This window comes from Sinohyriopsis cumingii, chromosome 13, assembly GCF_028554795.1.
Source record: "Sinohyriopsis cumingii isolate HCF-2022 chromosome 13, ASM2855479v2, whole genome shotgun sequence".
In the NCBI taxonomy this organism is placed as follows: domain Eukaryota; kingdom Metazoa; phylum Mollusca; class Bivalvia; order Unionida; family Unionidae; genus Sinohyriopsis; species Sinohyriopsis cumingii.
This window is the reverse complement of record NC_142973.1, coordinates 12,192,039-12,213,536: the sequence shown is the minus strand read 5'-3', so window position 1 is coordinate 12,213,536 and position 21,498 is coordinate 12,192,039. Positions and strand designations below refer to the sequence as shown.

The window sequence follows — 21,498 nt, the reverse complement described above, 5'->3', positions numbered from 1 at the left end:
TGAAAGTGAATCAAATCGTTAGATATACATTAATACTCTTCATCCACAGTGCTCTTTCTCCAAACGCGAAGATATAAGACTTCTTCTGATTGGTTGATACAATTAGTGAGTATCGTAAAAACATAAGTTACCAGAACATGTCCCCTGAGCGGTTGCTGTCAGATCTTCATGTATAACAGCGAAGATATATTAATAAGATGGCTTTGAAATATATATTTAAGCATGCATGCATGATATTAAGCCTTTATGCACTGAGTGTCAAATTATGAATTATTGTCAAAAAGAAAAATTATTATATTAACCAAAGCCAAAGACTTCTTAATGCGGCAGGTAGTTTATTAACAGACAGAAGCTTAATAACGGGACCTCTCGTGAATAGTCCATGTTCTTTGGGGTTTTTTTTCTCATCTGCTTTTTGTTCTATTTAGTTTTTGTATATGACTACGAGGCAAATTCGAAGGCGATCAGTCCCGAGGATGGGACTACTTGCGGTTATTGAATCGGCTGTAGCCATTCAGTACAGCTGTTTGGCCAGTTAATCAAATTGTTGATCTTTGTGATCGTTTTGATTTATGATGTTGGAAGTCAATATTTTGACATTGCAAAACCCTAATTTAACTGAAGGTGTGTCAGGGTGATAGATTGTTTATATGATTGAGTTCTGTTTACAAGTCGAACATGAAATATCTAGTCCAGCTTTTTAACGATGGTTAAATTTAGATATTGAGTGTAAAATCTATGTCCAAAGGGCACTGTGAAAATGAAATTTGTCTGGAAATCTACATTCTTTACGCTGGAATGAACAAGATAATGGTAGCATGGCTGGTAAATTAAAAAAGCGAAAATTGGTGGAAGCAGCTTGAAATTTAGTTTTGGTCGACAAATTGACCCCAAAATGAGAAATTCAGACACTATCAAGCTTAGGGATTACATGGAGATGGTAGGTAGTGGAGAAAGTACTAAATTATAATAAGTCTAAAACCCGTCCAACCATGACCTGCTGTAATTTGTGATCGCGGATCTATTTGTTATAATTAGTACATTCATAGATACCTGTTGCTAGATTGTGAACTTTACGCTTCCCAAATCAAACACAATTTTGAAAGTATACTTATTTCTTGATTGTTACCTGGCACTTGCTAAGTTCATGCCCCACGTTTTACATTTATATTAGTGCTTCTCTGCTTTTAGTGATTTTATATTTCAATATTCCATATCATTACACAAAAAAATTCTCATTACTGATGTTTTCATGAAAAGCACTTATCAAGTATATGTGATAGGCCACCTATTGTGTCTATAGAATCTAACACCTGAATTTCATAGCAACAAATAATGTAGTGAAATTGCATCGAGTTTGTGATGAATCTGTGTGCTAAAATCTCACTCAGTTCCAATTAAAACATACCACTAATGGACACGAGTTCTCTCTGCAGCTATCATAAACTCGCAAAATGAAGAGCAAAGAGCAGTCCTTTACTGCGTTAAATTGACTTTTCGAATCCCAGTTTTATTATGCAGTTATATCTTTTTGAGCCCAGGGAATCAAGTATTCGTCAGTTTTAATCGCCTTTGATGCATTCTGAATCCCTCTTATTTCATAATACAAGCATAAATTCTATATTAGTCTGGAGCGGACACAAAACCTAAAGCTTGATGTTACTTTAATTAAAGACACCAAAGCGATTTTCTCCTCTTTTTATTGTCGTCTTACTTTACCGAGATTGGGAACACAGACATTTTCAATACATAATACAGTACTCAGTAATAATTTGTGCTTACGTCACATTAACAACGAAGGGGAGGGGAGGAGGCAGCTGCAAGTTATGAACTGTTGCATATGTGACTTGAATTAAACAAGTGCTACCTGAAAGAGACGCGATTTTACTTTAAACATACATGAAGCTTGAACGGAATTTCAGTGAATACGTTTTACCAGACTAAAGATCCCAAGCCCTCTGGCTATCCTGTCATTGATAGTCATTAGTATATTAGTAAATTATATTGGACTATTCCTAAAGGACTGCAGAAAATAATACGAATGCAGTAGGGTAATGCAGATAAGCTTTCTGTGAAACCAACATATGAAAATGATTGTTGATTCAGTGTTGGTTTTGCGAAGTTCATCAGAGCTGTTGTTGTTAATATTTTATAATGAAGGTATTCATAGGGTATTGTGGTGAGATCATGGTTAACTAAGGACAACCCTAAGTTAGATTCACAAGATTGGAGAAGGAAATTTTCTTGATGTGTCTGACCCGGTATTCCCCGTCAAGATTGATTCTCACGAGAAAAAAAATCTTTTTTGAAAACAAATAAATTGGTCAGAGCAGCCTCAACATTTAAAAGAGTAGATAAAGTGCGTGTCTAAACACAAAAAATGACCATATATATATATATATATATATATATATATATATATATATATATATATAAACAGGGTTGGCCAACTGGACGACCTTTCGAGAGCCGCAGTAATGGAGGTAATATTGGGAAGAACCATTCATTTATTTTTGCAAACATCAAGAACCATTCTTTTATTTTTGCAAACATCTAGAAAATGTAAATATGAAGACGAGAATATAGGATTTAAGACAGAAGTATGTTTTGTGGAGAGTAATGGTAATATAAATGATCTTTTCTGAACATTATTCAGTGTTGTTCAGCAAATTTTGATATAAATAAAAAAATAAAAAGACAGTTATTTTAGGTACGTCATAAGAGCCGCACCAACAGGCTTGCGCGAGCCGAGGTGTAGCCATCCCTTGAATATATATATATATATATATATATATATATATATATATATATATATAAGGCTTTCTATACGGAAAAACTTAATTACAGTACTTTTTCTTTAATTTTTGGGAATGAAACTTTGAATCGGTACCATAGATACCTAGTATTGTGTTGACGTGCTCATAAATTCTATTTGCACGAGGTGGGGGAAAAAATGCTTTTCTTGGCCTTCTCCAGAATTGGAAATGCTTTTGAAATCATCTGGATACAGAATTAAACATCTTCAGTTCGGGAGGAGAAAGGGTACCGCATACAGGACAAAACATACTTAAGTTTCTGGAGGAAAAGGGAAACCTCATACGAAACAAAACACGCTTCAATTTCTGGAGAGAAAGGGGGACCACATACCTTTTGTAGTAAATATGAAGATGGCTCTTTCTTCCGTCACGTGTGCTTCATGCAACAGACACTGGCATCAAGATATGAAAATGACCAGATAACCGTTTTAAGAATTGCGCTAACGTAATATATATATATATATATATATATATATATATATATTTGACGAGACGCAAGCATTTAACTCGCAACGAGACACAGGCATACAATTGAAGACGAGACACAGTCATGCAATTCTAGGCAAAACAACACTGTCTTCTCCAGAACTTTAAGCCTGTGTCTCGCCTGTTTGCAGGCATTATAATTGTATGCCCATGTCTCGTCTCGACTAGCTTCCTGGCGCCTGGTTTAAATTAACGTCTGGTCCAGAATTGTATATTTGTGTCTCACGTAGAATGTTCGTCTGTGTCTCGTCCAGAATTGTATCCTTATGTCTTACCTAGAATTGTACGTCTGTGTCTCCTCCAGAATTGTAAGTCTGTTTCTCGCCTAAACATGCTTTTGTCTCGTCTACAGTTGTATGTCTGTGTCTCGTCTTCAGTTGCGTGGATGTGTCTCGTCTGCAGTTATGTGCTTGTCTTTTGTCTAGAACTGTATGCCCGTGTCTCACATGTAACATATGCTTGTGTCTTATTTATAGTTGTATGCCCATTTCTCGTCATCATTTCAGTCTGCAGTTGTGGGCCTGTGTTTCGTCTAGAATCGTATGCCTCTGTCTCACCTAGAATTGTATGCATATGTCTTAGAGAACTGTATGCCCGATGTGGTATGCCTGTGTTTTGCCTAGAATTGCATGACTGTCTTCAGTTGTATGCCTGTGTCTCGTTGTGAGTTAAATGCTTGCGTCTCGTCAAAAATTGTACGCATTTGTGTTGCCTATAATTGTAAGCGTGATTAAAAACGAAATAATAAATTTAATGAGTCTCCGTTGTACAGACACAAATGGGTATAATCGCAACATCCGCGTAGGCTTGCTGACACTGAAATGGGGAAGCCGAATTTACTTCGGAGTTATATTGGACTTAAATATCATTGATACAAACTGCTTCATTTAGCCTAAATAAAAACAATTCGGGCGAGTTGACTTAATGTGTGTATGGGTTGAGGGGTGTTGGGTTTATCAACGACAAGGTTGGACGTTTGTGTTTATAAATTGTTGAAATTTTCATAAAATTCATAACGTGTCATAATCAGATGCATGCGTAAATATAGCATCTGTTTCTAGTCGGCTGATGATTTTTAGACAAAAAGACAAAGTATATATGCACATGTGATGTTCCAACTCGAAAAGAATCCGTGCTTGCTCATTGGAGATCGTGCGGGTTCAAATCCTACAATCAAATCAGCCCGTGGTGTGATCTTGGGCAAGGCACTTTACTCCAATCGTCTCGGTACTAAATAACCTACTTGTGTTGATATGCCGTTTATCACTAAGCAAGTCCAAACCAAATCCAACCGAGAAAGTCTTGGCATTTTTTTTAAAGTTGCGGTTTGTATTAATTTGTAACATTTTCATGCCTTTATCTTTGTATCCCATTTTGTGAATTTTCGCAAAACCTGTAACTTTTATCTTTTGTCCGATTGTGCAGATTTTCTTTTGATTGGAAGGATGTGTCCACCTTAGATTTTTGGAAAGTTTTTGGGCTCTTACATTTTTACTGCCTATACTGTGCCTTGCATTATATAGCCATGATTGTGCTGATCTGTCAATAGACAGTATACACACGCACAAAAATACGAAGATGCAAACTTATTTAGCAGACAAATATCGAATGACGTAGGCAGACAGACAGACAGACAGACTCGTGAACAAATATATAGACAGACACGCTGATATACAGAGAAAAACACTAATACACATACATGACAGAGCGCTTGAACGGTTACAAAGTCTAAATAAAATAAAAAAATAATAAAAACAACAACAAAATTACTTACAGTACTTTATCGATACATTCATAAGTCAAGGTACATACCCTTACGCAATACAGTGATTTTGATAATAGATAATGTAAGGTAACATAGAATTATATCATATCACTTATTACTGATACAAACTATTCCAAAGTTTATAAATCACAACCGGCACATGGAGGCATTGATTTACATAGTGTTTGGACACAAGTTGTGATGGTTTGTATGTATCTAACAAATGTTACATCATCTCGTTCAGCACAAGGATTTTATAGTATTATCGGGTTCTCTCTAATCGCGTTGCTGTAACTATACAAGTTTCCTAATCGTGCCCTCATATAATCTGTACAAATAGATTATTATGTCAGATTAATATTATAGTGAACTGAAGTCTTTTTATAATTTATGTATGAAATTGAGTGAAGACTTTCATATTTGCAATTCTCTTTCGTACACACACACACACACACACACTTCATTGTGTCGCACTCGTAATAAAAAAGATGCGGTGAATGTTAGAAATAAAAATTGCACGGGTATGTTCTGTATTGTCTGATGCTGAAGACGGTTTAATTTTTTTAGTCATACGATAGCCAGGTCTGTAAAAGTTTCACGATTCCGATTCCTGTGTCGCGTTTAAGACAAGTTTCTCTTAGAAGCAGAACCTGTCAGAAAATGTGTTCCGAATGACCTCTACGTGTTTACAGTTTTCTTGATCGCAACAACTGTCTTGCGCCCCCCCCCCCCCCTTAACCATCGGTGATAAACAAATAAAGTTTATCCATATTTCGATGGCGGCAACGTGTCTTTGGTTAAAGTTTTTACTCCACGGTCACGTGTCTTAAAGACATCAGGTGAGGACTATAAAATTAGGAAGCTCTGCCGTTTCATATGCATATACCGTGTACTCTCGCTTTTAAAAAAATGACCAGATTGCCATTTCATATGCCTATACCAGCTTTTATAAAACTGCCCAGATTGCCGTTTCATATGCATATAGTCTGTACTCCAGCTTTTATAAAACTGCCCAGATTGCCATTTCATATGCCTATACCAGCTTTTAAAAAAATGCCCAGATTGCCATTTCATATGCCTATACCAGCTTTTAAAAAAATGCCTAGATTGCCATTTCATATGCCTATACCAGCTTTTATAAAACTGCCCAGATTGCCGTTTCATATGCATATACCCTGTATTCTCGCTTGTGTAAAAATGCCCAGATTGCAGTTTTTCAATACGCATTCGTTAAGAACGGGCTTTATTTCAACTTTGTGTATACACGATTTAAATTATATTTATACGAGCACAGTGTATGAAAGAAAATACATGCCAAGGAATATTAAGAGTGGAATTTCCTTTGTGTTGAAAGCACGGGATGTCACTGTTTTCTTGTTATAACTGGTAAATGGACAAATAAACAAAAACTTTCGACGTTCTCAAGCAGGGCACTAGGGGTCCACTCGGAGCTCGTAGCTTGATTATCTAAAAGCCGTACTTTATCTGCTGTTGAAATTGTTGTAGACCAAGGAGTGTACACGGTTTGGATCAACCACTTTCAGTAGTGTTGATTTGATAATTTATGGCGCTAATGCAGTTTTACTGTTTTATTTCCACCAGTCGACAGTGTTTTCTTGATAACGTCAGAACTCGTGATATGGAATTTCGTCTATCTTGGGGGTCAGAATTTCTGCAAAAGGTGTACATTGCAGTTACTTTCTGCGTTCAGTTTACACGCGTAAGGGCACTTAATTTTATCAAACTTTTTGGATGGCTATCACACCATACTGATTTCGAAAGGTCAACGATCAAGGTCACCATGACCGACGGAAGAAAAATGGTTTCCGCATAGTAACATGGATTCTCAAACTGATCTAAAGTTACGATGCATAATGTATGGCATTCGCGTTTGAATGAAATTTATTTGTTTCGGGTTCAAAGGTCAAAAATTAAGGTCACTTTGAACGGAAGAATAGAAAAGGTTTCCGCATAGAAACATTACTTCTACATCATATACATGGAGCACATTGTGTGCATGGCTTGCGCTTAGGGTACGAAAGAAGTCTGTCGCTTTTGTGGTAAAAAAGCCAAGGTCGCTGCGACAGAAATAATGTTTTGCACAAAAAAAAAATTCAGCTCCTAACCCTGCACCGTCAACAAAGTTTGTGGATGATTTACACGTTGGATAAAGAAAGAAAAAACATGTTGGATTTGAGGGTCAAAAGATCAAAAGTTAAAGTGCATCGTGAAAGAAAAACAATGATTGTTGCATTAAATTTTTTTGGAGGGTTTGCACTTAGATATGAAGCATACATATTCGTATACGGTGAGTAAAATCCGGGTCAGTTATCACTGAGGCTAAAACAAAAATAGGTTGTTCAAAATAACTTTTGTAGCAAGTTCTTGAACCAAATTTTGTGGATAGCGTGCACCTAAAGAAGAGTATATATTCTAGGGTATATAGGTCAGATAGTCGTGTTAACCTGAATTAAGAAAATAATAGTTTCTGCACAGTAAGTTTAGTTCAAAACCACACATGACAAAGGTCGAGGTCATTGAAATCCGTTGGTCAGTAATGTCTGGAATCAACCATCTTACTACTATTACCTGCGCAGAGAAATAGTAAGTTTGGGGCGAGCGTATGTGCTGTTCACGGTGCTCTTGTTTTTGCCTGAAACTACTTGTTTTATTTTTATAAACATGTGTATGATATTGTGACGTATGATTGTTGTCAAAAGAAATTACAGTTTCGTCCTTCTGAATCATATAAAATTGTACATATTTGTCTCGAATTTGCATACTGAGGAAAAAAGAATAAAGAGTCGTGTGGTAATGCAATATCGGATGCGATTCATTAGCTTACATTATAAACCAATATTAATTTTAGTACTGCTAAATTTTCGAAATCTGATAAACCAGTCAGATGTCTCTATGGACAAGTCAGAAAAAAATTCTACTCTTTTTCCTTGAACTGTTTTAAAAACTTTTTAATTTAGTGACAGAGTTCATGAGCTTATCAAATGCCCTTGGTATCAACACAACTCATGAAATGTATGCATTTTTGCCAAGTTCAGTGACTGTTTATTTATATCTGTTAGTCGATTTTATTGTCTCACGAAATCCATCTTCCTTTCACTTTGCATTTTAAATTTACCTCGCACAACAAAAAGGCAAAAAAATAACTGATTGGGTATTTATGTTGACTTTGCTATTTACCATTGCAAATTTACTACAAATTACGATTAATTGTAATTGAAAAAAAGGTCAAATTTTTATATTATATTTTCCAAATTCTTTATCAAACTGAACTTTCCAGTGCGTGTAAATCCTGATACATGTACATCATATGTTAATCTAAACTCTTCAAAGATGGACTCATTGTGAAGTTCTTGTCATTTATTAACCGGCATTTTTTTTTTTTTTTTAAAGGCTGAACTGGAAACAAAATAATATGTAATAGGTCACAGCTTTCTCTTCCTGGCACGCATCATTACCTCGTTACTCACTGTGCCCTGTCGCCAATATAGGGTACATACACACACAAGCATACCACACTGCTCATAGTCTAAAGAATTGGTAATTTCGACATACGTGCAGGCTTGACGCCCGGTTCCGTTAGGGGAAAACAGGTGGTTTACTCAGGTCTTATCCTTCATCTTGCCTTACAAGTGTCCACTTTCGTCATCATAGAATTTCTCAAAAATGAATATTGGGAATACGTTTCAACAAGTTATTGGTTATAAATATTTAGTTTTAAAACAAAAATTGCAGGCTAGAAGGATTTTCTTCGCTATCGAAGACAAAGGTCTAGAAGTATAGAAACCACCTACTCGAATGAGACAGATAACGGTGTTTTCAGTTGAATGCCAAGGATGATGTCATTTCGAAATTATCCGTGAAGAATTTTATTTAAATCAGTATCTAGAATGCATAGTTCTAGTTCAAGTATCACCACCAAAACAAGAGGGAAAAAATGTTCTAAAAATAGTTTGGGACTACATTCATGGTTCAGTCCATGCAGGAGGTCGCATTTGGTCTCTTGTATGTACAGCCCCAAGTCCATCGGGTCTCTTGTATGTACAGCCCCAAGTCCTTCGGGGCTTAATAACGTATCATGCAGTCAAAATTTAAGTATATTATATACAAAGGCGATGGTTGACGTATATATTTTTGTAAAGGTAATTTGTCGACCTGTTTTTTTTTTACATTCAGTTTGAGGGGGCATCCATATTAAGTTGTCGATTCTGTGTATACTAATTTACAACGTTCGTGCCTGTATGTGACTTAGCACGGAAGTTCCCCCCCCCCCCTTCTATTATACAAGTATTTGATAAGTATTTTTGTTATGAAACGAGAAATGTTGGGGTGGATGTTTTTTTTTTTTTATAGAAAAAAGGGAGATAGACAAAAAGAGACAAATATTTACGATAAGCTATCGTGTTTGCTGTTTCCTAAAATAGATACGTATAAAATTCAAACATTATTTTTAAAGTATTGAAGTTCTTTAAGTCTAGTGATTTGTTTTGTTTTTCTTGGTTTGAATAGTACTTTTAACACAATATTGGCAGTTTCCTGCCGAGGAGTTACGTACCTTACCTAAGGACACAGAAACAACCAACAAAGTCCAAATGAATTGACACCTTACGTGATGAAATGGTTCTTTCAGTTTCGCGTGTAATTCTCACAACTAAGAGATTTACAAAAGAGATGATCTTATCTATTATAATCATTTAATCGATCCAGATAATCTTCATCTCCTTGGGGTCAGTCTTCACCTCCATATCCCCTCGGGAGCATTAACACCTTTTTACCACACCAAGAAGAAAGAGGTAACGTTATCGCTTGAACGAGTTTGGCGTTTTATTAAACGCTTTTGGCGGATTTCAGGAAAATAATTGGCTCTCTTGGGTTCAGCTCTTCCATTTTATCACCACGTGAGTTGAACGATAAGATTAGTGCTTGCGACGCACGGCACAATTCCGTGCATATCGCTGTAAGATTTATTTATCTATCATCAAAATTTCTGCAATTATGGCAGAGGGTACCTAGGTCTACTGCTTTCGTAAAACACATTCCAAAGAGAGACCTCTCTAAATACTTTTATGTGTGCAATTCGAGCATTACAAGTGCTGTAACTTAGAAAAAGATAAAGATTGATCGGCTGAAGATGTCCCCTCTTCATTCTCTTATCTACGTACACGACCAAGCAGAGAAAAAAAAAATCATCCGTGACAACGTCGGAATTTATTTTGTGTGATATGTGAGCTACCAATTCGTACATTTTACATAGCGTTTCCACTACAAAAAAAATATAAAAAAAATAATGAATAGTGAAGAACGCCCTCCAACAAGAATCATATTCATTTTAGAAGGAAAAAATTTCTTTTATCTGAAAAAGATCAATGAAACTCAATCGTATCAGCTTGTGCTGTCTAAATTAAATCGTGTTGTCCTGCAGCGGTTTGACGAGAAGTAAATTCCCCTTCAAGGTGCCCCGTTGAGAGTATTTGGTCACGTGACTTCTCTCAGTTCAATTCCAATTTCCCCATTGACTGACGGCCAGTTGTAAACTACAATAGAAAGTGAACAGTAGAGGAGTACAGAGTGGAGTGATTTTTCTTGTGTTTCGAGCGATTGTTGGAGAGTTTTAAATGAAAGTTATGATTCTGAAGGTCTAAATAAATATCCCAAACAATGTTGTGCCATTCTTGAGGAGCGATTATGTATTTTGAAACAAAATTCCGGCGATATTTTGAAGTCATGCCTTGGTTGATACACTACATGTCATTGTTATTCCCACTTGGGATGTGTATGGTGACAGTGGTGGAAACAGAGAAAAAAGTAGAAATTTATTGGAATTCTTCAAATCTACTGTAAGTATAGCACGAATATGTATATACGTATCTGACAGTTTATCAGACATTATAATATATGCCTGATATGAACATAACAGTTCTAGTTTTTTTTTTACATTTATTATCCAGGTAGGTTAGTCATCTAAATGTATATACCCAGTCTTTCATGTACAATATATATGACTAATAATGCTGGTATTAATATAATGTTTTTATCGCTGCTACTGTTTGGAAGTGTGTGTGTGTGTGTGTGTGTGTGTGTGTATACAATCAGCGATGAATAGCTACGGCTTTTTTGTTGTTGTTGCAATAACATGTGATAACAGTGGCAGTGTTTTGAAATCTAGACATTTGAAGAAGTGAGGATATGAAGAAGAAAAAACAACACAAGCTGTAAAATACAGTTGCTTAATCCATTTCTGATTGCGGGGGTGGGTGGTAGCAAAGTATGGAACTGGTAATTTGTACATTTGAATGTGTGAATTCTCCGTTCAGCGCTGAACTCGGACTTGTTATTTCCATGAATGATTACTACAGCTATTTCCACAACTTGATGTCACATCCATGCATTTTTTTCTTGATGGACAGATATCAAATTAGTTTCATTTTGAAAGCTTATTATGTAAGTAAAAAAAATAATATTTATTACTTAAATATACGTTGATATTATTCATCCTCGGTATTTTATAAATTGATTTTTTTGCTCCAAGTTTTATATCCCCAGTGGAAAAGACGGGGGAGGGGGAGTTTTGTGATAAAGAATATCCAGTATTTTCTAGTTATGTCACAATCTGTCCCGTTTTAGTACCATAATTTAGGCGTTTGCAAATTATATAGTTTTCATAAATTACATTTATACTTTATACATTTCGCATCTGCTAATTGTGTTATTTTCTCCGAGAGAATGTTAATTTAGTGTGATGTATAAAGATGTAATATTAAAAATTGTCATCTTTATTTTTGTGTAAACTTGTAACGGTTGTATATTTTCGTATGTTCGTGTGTGCTGATACAAAATATTATTTTCCTATCCACACCATCGAATTGAACCGAGAATCTTGAGATTAAAAAAAAAATTGTTTTGATGTTTATAGATTCATTAGGTAGATTATACAATTATGCACAGTCACTATTTCTGTGTGTTGGTGAATAAGATTTATATGTATGACCAATCAGTTTCCGACAAGTTTAATTGTCTTGACCTCTGCGGTTTGCATGTCAAACGCCAAGGCGAGTTGCCCCTACAACTGGAGGTTCCTTTTTGCACTTCTAACTCATCGCTAGGGACTGGACTCGCCTTCTGTTGTCAAGTAAATTCTCCTGAACGGTTTAAAGTAATTTTCTATATCTGGCAAGGTGTCCCTTTGGGAGAAGGAAACAATCTGGAATTATCAGTGCGAGTGGCCGTTGTGTTGGATTTACGCGCCTTGACCACCACCCCCCAAAACAACAAATCACTTTACGAACAGAATCTTATTTAGTGGGAAATATTGTGATAATATCACGTTTCATGCAGATTTAGAAAACGAATTGACTTAAATGATTATATGTGTTTTGAGTAAATACATTTTGTTAGAGTCAGCCTTAGCTTTAAAAAAGGGACGATGCTGCTTTTTGATTTGTATTTTTATAGTGGAATGCAGTTTTTACATGCTTCAATTCCTTTCGTATTTTGTGAGTTATTGTAAATTCTATTTTTGGCGGATCGCTGTCTAAAACACTATACCATACTTGAATCAAAGCTGTTTTAGGGCTTTGATGTATTGTTGTCTGGCCACGACGCCAATCTTGTTCGGGGGGGGGGGGGGGGCGGGGAGAGAGAAAACAAGTGTTTTGAGCCACATGTTCCATGGACAAACCGTCATGTTTGTACATTAGCTGTGCTCTAGGCAAGTTACAGTCTAGTCCAAAATAATGCGTTCAAAGTTCTATGAACACAAGTCTTTATATGCCTGTAATACCCGCTATTTCTATCAGAAATCCCTTACATAAACATGCCAGCTTTTAGTCCTGTAACAGGGGGGTAAAAATAAAAATGAGGATTATCAAAATACAAGGGGTCTGCATATCGAAGGACGAAACAAATGTCTTATGAGCATGTAAAATAATTAAGTATTTTAACTGAATACAAGGTTTAGCAGTTGTTGTGGTCGGTAATTAAGTCGTGTTATTGTTGACTTTCACGTGTTTATCTTACAAATTGTGTACCATTATCTGTAACAGGAACCTAGTGCACACCAGACACCGACAGAAAATTATTTCGGGTTATTTGTACCTAATTATGTTGATTGGTCCGTATCTTGATAACAGGAATGTATGTTTCAATCCAGTAAAAGCGTGCGTACGTCATTTCTACGCTTTGCCGACTGCAAGTTTTGCGCTTGTGCAATGGTCCAAGCAAGTTGGCACCGTCAGTTTAGATTTCCCTCTAGATTCAGGAGATCATTGCTTTGTGCCATTCACGGCTATATCTATTTACACTTACTATTTGTACAGATTTGCATCATTAAAACTGTTTTCTTCTTTCTTCAGTGATCTTAATGGGTTATTAGGTGTGATAAGAAAATGGTGGCAATTGAATTCATGACAAAATATTTCTTTATTCTTTTTATCTTCCTTTAAATTAATTTGCTTGAGGGGTATGGCTAGGTGTTTTCCTGTTAACACCCATGCTTTTTTGTATTGCACATCTTTGCAGTCTTCTGTAGGCCGCCTGATCTAATGCTGTCACCTTTCTTTAGTTTATCCAAAAGCATTGTAACTAAACTTGTCCTGGAGGGAACTTGATCATTGATCGGAATTCCAGTAGTTGTCTAAACCAGATCTTTATCTACCGCTTCGGGGGTATTGTTCACTTACTGACTATTACATCACAACCAGTTTTAAATCAAAGCATAGTTACTTAGAAACAATTTTAGATTGCATATAATTGAACACGAATATCATTACTGGTAATTTCGTACTTAGTCTACATCTGATGTGAATAAAAGTACAAAGATTATTAGTTAGGTGTGGTGATTAAAACATTTTGTTCAAAATTCAGTACGTGCAAATATCAGTACAAAACAAGGCATGCAGATGCACATATTTATCAGATTGTGTTTCCTGTTTTCACTTTGCAATCAATTAAATTTTCTATGTGGCAAATTAACCCTTTAATAATGTATTTCACACATTTCTGAAGTGTCTTAGGATGTGAGTCTTAACATTCTATATTTAAAAAAGAAGGAAATTGGTGAAAGGTGTTGACACCAACTCATGTTCAGTGCAAGCTGTGAAAACGTTTAGATCTGTCCAGGTCCCTGCAGTTTTGAGTCTATGTTGTTTTTGGTAGAAATCACACTGGGCTTTGGTTATTTACTTAGAGCAGGTTGATTGATCATGGTCCAGTATGTTTAAGACTTTGGCAGTCTAATTCTTATACAAAAAGAGCTTATTACTCTTCCAAAAATTCCAATTAAATATTTTGTTAAGATAACTTCTTGTGCAGTGTAAATGGATTTTATACCTCAGCGTAAATTTTAATACAAAAGTGTAAAGAAATTGCGTCATTTGCAGTAATTGACATTTTTACATACAAGTATGAAATATATCTAAAATTATACATATAAACAATTTGCCATCTAAAAATACACATGGCAAAATATTTATTGGTTCCCACATTAAGAAACCATGTATACTTACTAATTAGTAAGATTCAGGTGCAAAATGCAAAGACCCAGATTTACTAAGCACAGCAGGATGTGGGTCTATGCAAGTTGTTGGGGGTAATCAGTAGAACAAACAAGACAGACCCTGATTTGCAATGGCAGATCAACATTTGTTATTTGCAGTTGGATTGCAAGCATATATATATATATATATATATATATATATATATATATATATATATATATATATATATATATATATGTTACCTTTATTTTAACTTTTCCATGATAATGAAAGTATGGAACTAATGTAATGAACGTTTTAAACAGATTAACCTTTTATTTTGTAGGAACAAAGAGAGACACATATAATGTTAGATACATGTAGAGTTCGAATTAACTTTGATGGGAAGTTCATTGTAAGATTTTAATGAATTGGAAATTGTACTCTGTGCTTTGGAAATAATAGCAATTAAAAAAAAATAGATGTCTTATTTTGTGAATACTGCAAAACAAACACAATACTGGACATGTCCATGTTATCAAGACATGTTCAGGATGCATTCAGTTTTGTTTCTTTTTGACAGTTTCAGTAAAGTCATACAAAGAAATTGGCTTGTATATATAATACACAGTAATACCATGCTGTTGTTGACTACATTGTGAACAGACTGTTAGCATCTTTAAATTCTGAAGCTACTTATTATTTCTAAAACTGTATTAGTTTTAATTAACAGTAAGTAATTAACATCTCAAACCATATTTCTAAAATTGTATTACAGTTTTAATTAACAGTAAGTAATTAACATGTGAAACCATATTTCTAAAATTGTATTACGGTTTTAATTAACAGTAAGTAATTAACATGTGAAACCATATTTCTAAAATTGTATTACAGTTTTAATTAACAGTAAGTAATTAACATGTGAAACCATATTTCTAAAATTGTATTACAGTTTTAATTAACAGTTAATAATTAACATGTCAAACCATATTTCTAAAATTCCAAAACAATTTTCATTTACAGTAATTAACATATGAATCCATATTTAAAAAATTACACCAAAATTTTAATTAACAGTAAGTAATTAATCTGTGAAACCATATTTCAAAATGTAGTTAGCAACTGACATATTGAAATGGACCAAGTTACATATGCAGAATGAAACTAGGAAGGAAGTTGATTACCATTTGATTTGATGGTTTATATATATTGCAGTATAAAATACCATTATTTTAATTTTAGTTACTCCTTTGTTTTGCTTGTATCTTTACTGTATCATTCAGTTTTTCTCATAAAATAACTAACTAAATAAAAATACCTATTTTTGTGATTCTTTGTTAAATGTAGATGAAAATTCAGGTTGTTTAATATTTGGGATAGACGAGATAAAACAAGCACTATTTATTCCCAAACTTTAAGACAAGTAACTTGTTGATACTATCAGGTATCAACTATACCAGCTGTCTGTTAGAAGGAATTGCATGGACTTGATGGAGTTTCTGTCAATTACATAGTCATTGTGAATTTATCACATGTCTTTGAGATCTTTCTCAGACTCAAACAGGTGAATAAAGCCCATTGTTTCTATATATTCCTTTTTTTCTGTCCTAATTATCACATTCACTTACCGTATATTCTCATTTATAAAACAAGTCCAACTGCAAACTGCATTTACGCAGATCTGCTGCCACAAAATGCATCAGAAGGTCTGGGTTTGTGCAGTTTGTTACGAGTAATCAGTAGAACATACAATATAGACCCTGATCTGCAGGTACATTATGCTGTGGCAGATAAGGATCTTGTTGTTTGCGGTTTGACTCATCTTATAACTGAGCATATAATGATATGTTGCAAGAAATTATGAGATTATCCCTTGTATTATGAACATGTAGATTTTGGCAGCAGACAGGTTGAGTTATGGGTTGATAGCTTCTTTCATTTTTCAAAAGAATGACAGTAAAAGATATAATGTAGTATTTCTTTTATGCCATATGTATTCGCTAATAAGTTGAGGCAAACTGCAGATAACAAAGATCCTGTACATTTGTGGCCAATCTTTTTTTCTGATTAATTCTAAGAAACCACATAGACCCAAGTTTGCCATTATGCTGCAGTTTTCAGTTGGATGCAACTTATAAGTGAGTATATATGAAACACCCCACCCCTAAGTGTTAAGGATAGAACATTTGTGTAAAAAAGAGTGGCCACAAATGAAGACTGAACTGCAATTTGAGTGTACCCTGTAATTTTAGGAAGACTAACTGAAGGTTTCCTCAGTATAAACGTAACAAATATTTTAAGATTTTAACAAATATAAGAAGAGTAAATAAGGAATTTATTTTTACAAACCTTTGAGGTCTGTGTTGCTCTAATGACTGCTGGGTGCGTAAGACAATGTGTTTGACATATTTTTTTCCATACCAGACTGAGTACATGTACAGTGTTTTAACATTTTCTTTCCACACCAGTCTAATTACAGAGTTTCACATTTTTTTCCCAGACCAGTCTGATCAAAACGTGTTTCACATTTCCTTTCCAGACCATTCTGATTACAATGTGTTTCACATTTCCTTTCCAGACCAGTCTCATTGAAATTAAAATTTCTGATATAACAATCAAATTACAGTTTTCACCTTTGTGAAAAATTTAATTCAGACCATGTCATATGCCCTGTTAGGAAATGCCTGCTTGTTGTGACAAGTTGCTAAAAATAAGTGGACCCAGAATTCCACAGTTCAGCAGAACCTTGAACCTTTATCAGTGTCTGTCAGATCTCTTTATTGTAAGATAATTTTGATTTTAATCAGCTTGGTTTCTGGATGGAATTAAAAGTGTTATAGCTGCAATAATGGAAATACAGACTGGTGTATAGATATTTGAGTGTGTAAATCATGTTATAAGAAGGGACTTTGAAACCAGTCAAAACATGTAATAATATTTCCTCGCTAATTCAACATAAAACTTGTGTTCTAAACATCAAAGTTTGTCTTGTTGTTATTGTTGTGGGGTTTAACACCATTTTTCCGCACACGATTAGGCTTTACATGGCAGCCAGTATTAATGGTGGAGGAAGAACCCGGGAAAACCCTGGAAAGAACCACCGACCCATGAGAAGCTACTGGCATGCTTTCTCACATACCTACATTTGTTGAATCCGAATGTCGAACCCATGCAGACAGAGGTGAGATGGCAGTGAAGTTTGTCTTGTAAATTGTTAGGTGTAATCAGTAGAACAAACAAGATAGACCATGATCTGTAGGCGCATTATGCTTTGCAGATCAAGATCTTTGTTGTTTGCAGTTTGACTTATAAGCAAGTATATACAGTACCCTAATATGAATACCAAGTGATGAGCACCAGTAGAGTTAAACCTGAAGGTCTGTACTGTCTGTGGGATCTTTAAAGAGTTAGAATATTTTCGACATGTATAAAGTTAATGAAAAACTTGAAAACAGTCACATAGTCTGAAATATATACAGTTTGTACTGTAAATGGGGGGTGGATTGGGGGTGGAAGTTCAGTTTGAGATGTTTTGGGATATAAGCAAAGAAAATATTTAAAATGAGGAAAATGAGTTAATTTGAAAAGCAGATTAAAGCGTTATACTGCATGTCATTACAGGACAATGTTGAGTTCTTGTACTGTAAGACAGTTGTATTTTGTTCGTGCAGCTTTCAATGGGTTCTTTTGTACAAGCATGGAATTCATTGCAGAGCTACTGCGAGTCTACTAAACAATTGTTGAAAATCTAGAAATCTTGGTACAAACTAATCAAGGCAAGGAAAAACATTTATTTTAATTCATTTATTGTAGTAAGATTTGACATTTTAGCTCCTAGTTCAGTGAATGTATTATACCATATCTTCAGTAGAACTGAAACCCCCATGTGTAAGCATAGATATGCACAGTGACCCCTTTCTGTTGTGAAACAAAAGCATCTGTTTATCCATCTCTCCATCATTTCTAGGTTGAGTGGACACCACTAAACACAGAAACCTGCGTGCATCTTATGTTACAGGTGTGGAACACCACCATAAAAATTCAGCACAGGCAGGGGGCTCTTTTGTTCAAAAGATCTATTAAGAAAGTAGGGCTTTTTGTCCTAGTGCAATCAGATCTTGCCATTTTCCACTTGACAGAAAATTCAGGTAGCTCCACAGACTAATTTATCTCAGATTGTCATCAAATGTTAACAGCTCCAAACAAGCAAAATGTATTCAGTTTCAAACCAGATAAAGGATAGGGGTAGGGGTTTACTGGATATTGAGGCAAGTCCGTCTTCAGATTATATGGTTAATACAGTCATTTAGTAAACAATGGAAGATTGACTCTTTTGTCATACTTGGTAAATAAGGTAGATAGCATTGTGTCAATTGATGTCAAATTTAAAGAATAGCTGGAGGTTACTGGCGTTATAAATGAACATCAGATGATAAATGATATTGATACACAACTGCTGACTGAGATTAACAATAAAATCTGAAGGGTGGAGAAGATGGCCGACTGTTACAGCGTTTCAGTTTATCTGACAACTTTAGAACATTGTAAATATGATCCTGCCAAAAATTTAACAAAGACAAAACATGATGTCATGCAGAGATAATGAGGCAGACTTTAAGACGGGGCACATGAATTCTGGAGTTCTTTGGGAAGGTAGTGGGTAACCAAATTTTTATAAAAAAAAAGCTCTCATGTTCAGTAAATGCATGAAATTGATGAAATTGTTTGTGTTGTAATCGTGACAACTTGCAATGGAATTTTGAAGGAATTAAAATATGACTTCAGCATAACCTCTCTGGGTCATATATTTGCTTGGATGATTTGAAAAGATAAATCACATAATTTAGTTTTCTGAGATTTAATGGGACACAAAAAAACAGTCTTAGATATTTGACATCACAACTCTGAAAGTATGTTTCATTTATTGTATTTTGCAGTAGTTGTTGATGGACAAATGGTTTGAGTTTTTTTAGACAGGATAGTTGGGGTCTCACTGTAACTGTTTACACACAGGCTTCGTGTACATGACAAGCTGACATCATCTGGTCAGCATGTCACCAGTACAAGCAGTATTAAAATAATGGATGTTGTCTTAGAGATATTGGTTTGATTTCCAGAGAACCAGGATCATCTTTAGAACACAACACAGTGTAATGATAGAGAGCTATAAAGCTTTCCTGCATATCTCAAACCATTTCAGTTTCCTGCATCTGTGTGACTCTGATTCAGTTTCTCACCAGTTAACTATGTTGAGTAGGGTTTAGATCACATACATACAATACAATAAATGTGTCAATCTTGCCATTATCCGATGACAATGTGGAGAACAGAAGTGAACCAGTTTATTGCCTTTTGAGTGACAGCTGGCCACATTTCTCACCAAAAATGTATTCTTTTTCTTCATTTTTGTTGCTGATGAAAAGTCAATAGCTTCAATATTTTATTTTGTTTAAAATTCAGGATCAAGTATATTGAATAAATATGGAATTGTAACTCGCTACCCTATACACTTGTAAGTTGAATCAAGCTGCTAACAACTGCCATAATATAATACACCTACAGATCAAGGTATATGTTGTTTGTTCTTCCGATTACTACTGTCCAAGTGCACAGACCCAGATCTGATAGTGTATTATGCAACAGAAGATCTGGGTCTGTACAGTTTGCAGTTGGACTTGACTTATATGTGAGTATATATGTATATAGTGTGGAATTTTAACTCTCCTTTTGATGTGTGTGTGTGTGTGCGTATATATATATATATATATATATATATATATATATATATATATATATATATATATATAGGCATAAAAAAAGGGGAACTAGAAGTGCATGAAATCTTGGGATATTTATGAAAAATGTATGTATTTTCTTCATAGATGAACCAGATGCTAAGATAATTTATAAATCTAATTATCACCCACCTCACACAATCCATTTTTATTTCTCCTGCTCTAACCAAATACCTACAAGGGCTCAGTGGATAGCATGCTGGGCTCAGATCAAATGGTTGCAGTTTCAAATCCTACTGTTAGCTGTGGCTGGCAACAATGGAGTGTCCATGGGCAGGACACTTTTCTACAGTTGCTTTGGTTTAAAATAACCTTGTCATTCGTTGCCATAAAACAGTAATCCAAATCACTTCTGCCCAATTGTCAGATGGAACTAAATCAGACTTTAGGAAAGGGCATGATCTTTGTTTTACAGAAAGCAAAATCTTACTTGCATTTGCTAAAACAATTTCAAAATCAGTCTTCAGTGTCATTCATTTATTCTTTTTATATATATATATATATATATATATATATATATATATATATATATTAATGTAGCTTTAACAATTTTTCAGTCATACCACTACAGTGTCTCCAGTGTGACAGTTTATAGTGATGTTCTTAATGCTGAGCGCCAAGCGAGGCAGCTGTTGGTAATTTTTGTAAGTCTTTGGTATGACTTGGCCGGGGATCGAACCCACGACCTCCTGCATCTGAGGCAGACACTCTGACCACCCTGCCACTGGAGCAGTCTATATATATGTTTCATAATGCATTCTTGTTTCCTGATTGTTTTTCTGATTTAATCTTTTTTTTCTTTTTCATGTCCTGTTTTTGGCTTGATGAATATGATCTACAGGTGAGTATTCAATTTCTTACATTCTTGTACTTTGCAACATATTTCCAGATGAGTATCAGGCAGAGACCATTAAAATTGATAAAGTTCATACGATGCAGATAAAATGCTCAGTCCCTCCCTCTCTCTCTCTTTCTCTCTCTCTCTCTCAGCACAAGGGATAGCGAGGAAGTATTGGGTCAGTTTAGAAACTCCTGTTCGAGGGTCATTAGTTATCTTTCCTTGACACTTCTTCTGACCTTTGTTAGCTAAGCCCTTAATGGAGCAAAATGGACAACACCTGTCACTGGCAAACAGATTGACATGG

At 35.0% G+C, this 21,498-nt stretch overlaps 1 protein-coding gene across 2 annotated transcripts in view; it reads left to right on the top strand.

The window, feature by feature from the left end:
* Positions 1 to 21,498, top strand: part of LOC149784948 (ephrin-4-like) — a 415,889-nt gene that overhangs the window by 284,885 nt on the left and 109,506 nt on the right. The window contains exon 1 of one of the 2 annotated variants that reach the window (XM_089978595.1): positions 10,060 to 10,922. The exons of the other annotated variant lie outside the window; for it this stretch is intronic. Within the exon in view, the coding sequence (XP_089834721.1) occupies positions 10,771 to 10,922 (152 nt within the window). The 5' untranslated portion in view covers positions 10,060 to 10,770. Of the gene's footprint in view, positions 1 to 10,059; positions 10,923 to 21,498 lie in introns of those variants that run through there. 2 annotated transcript variants of the gene reach the window in all.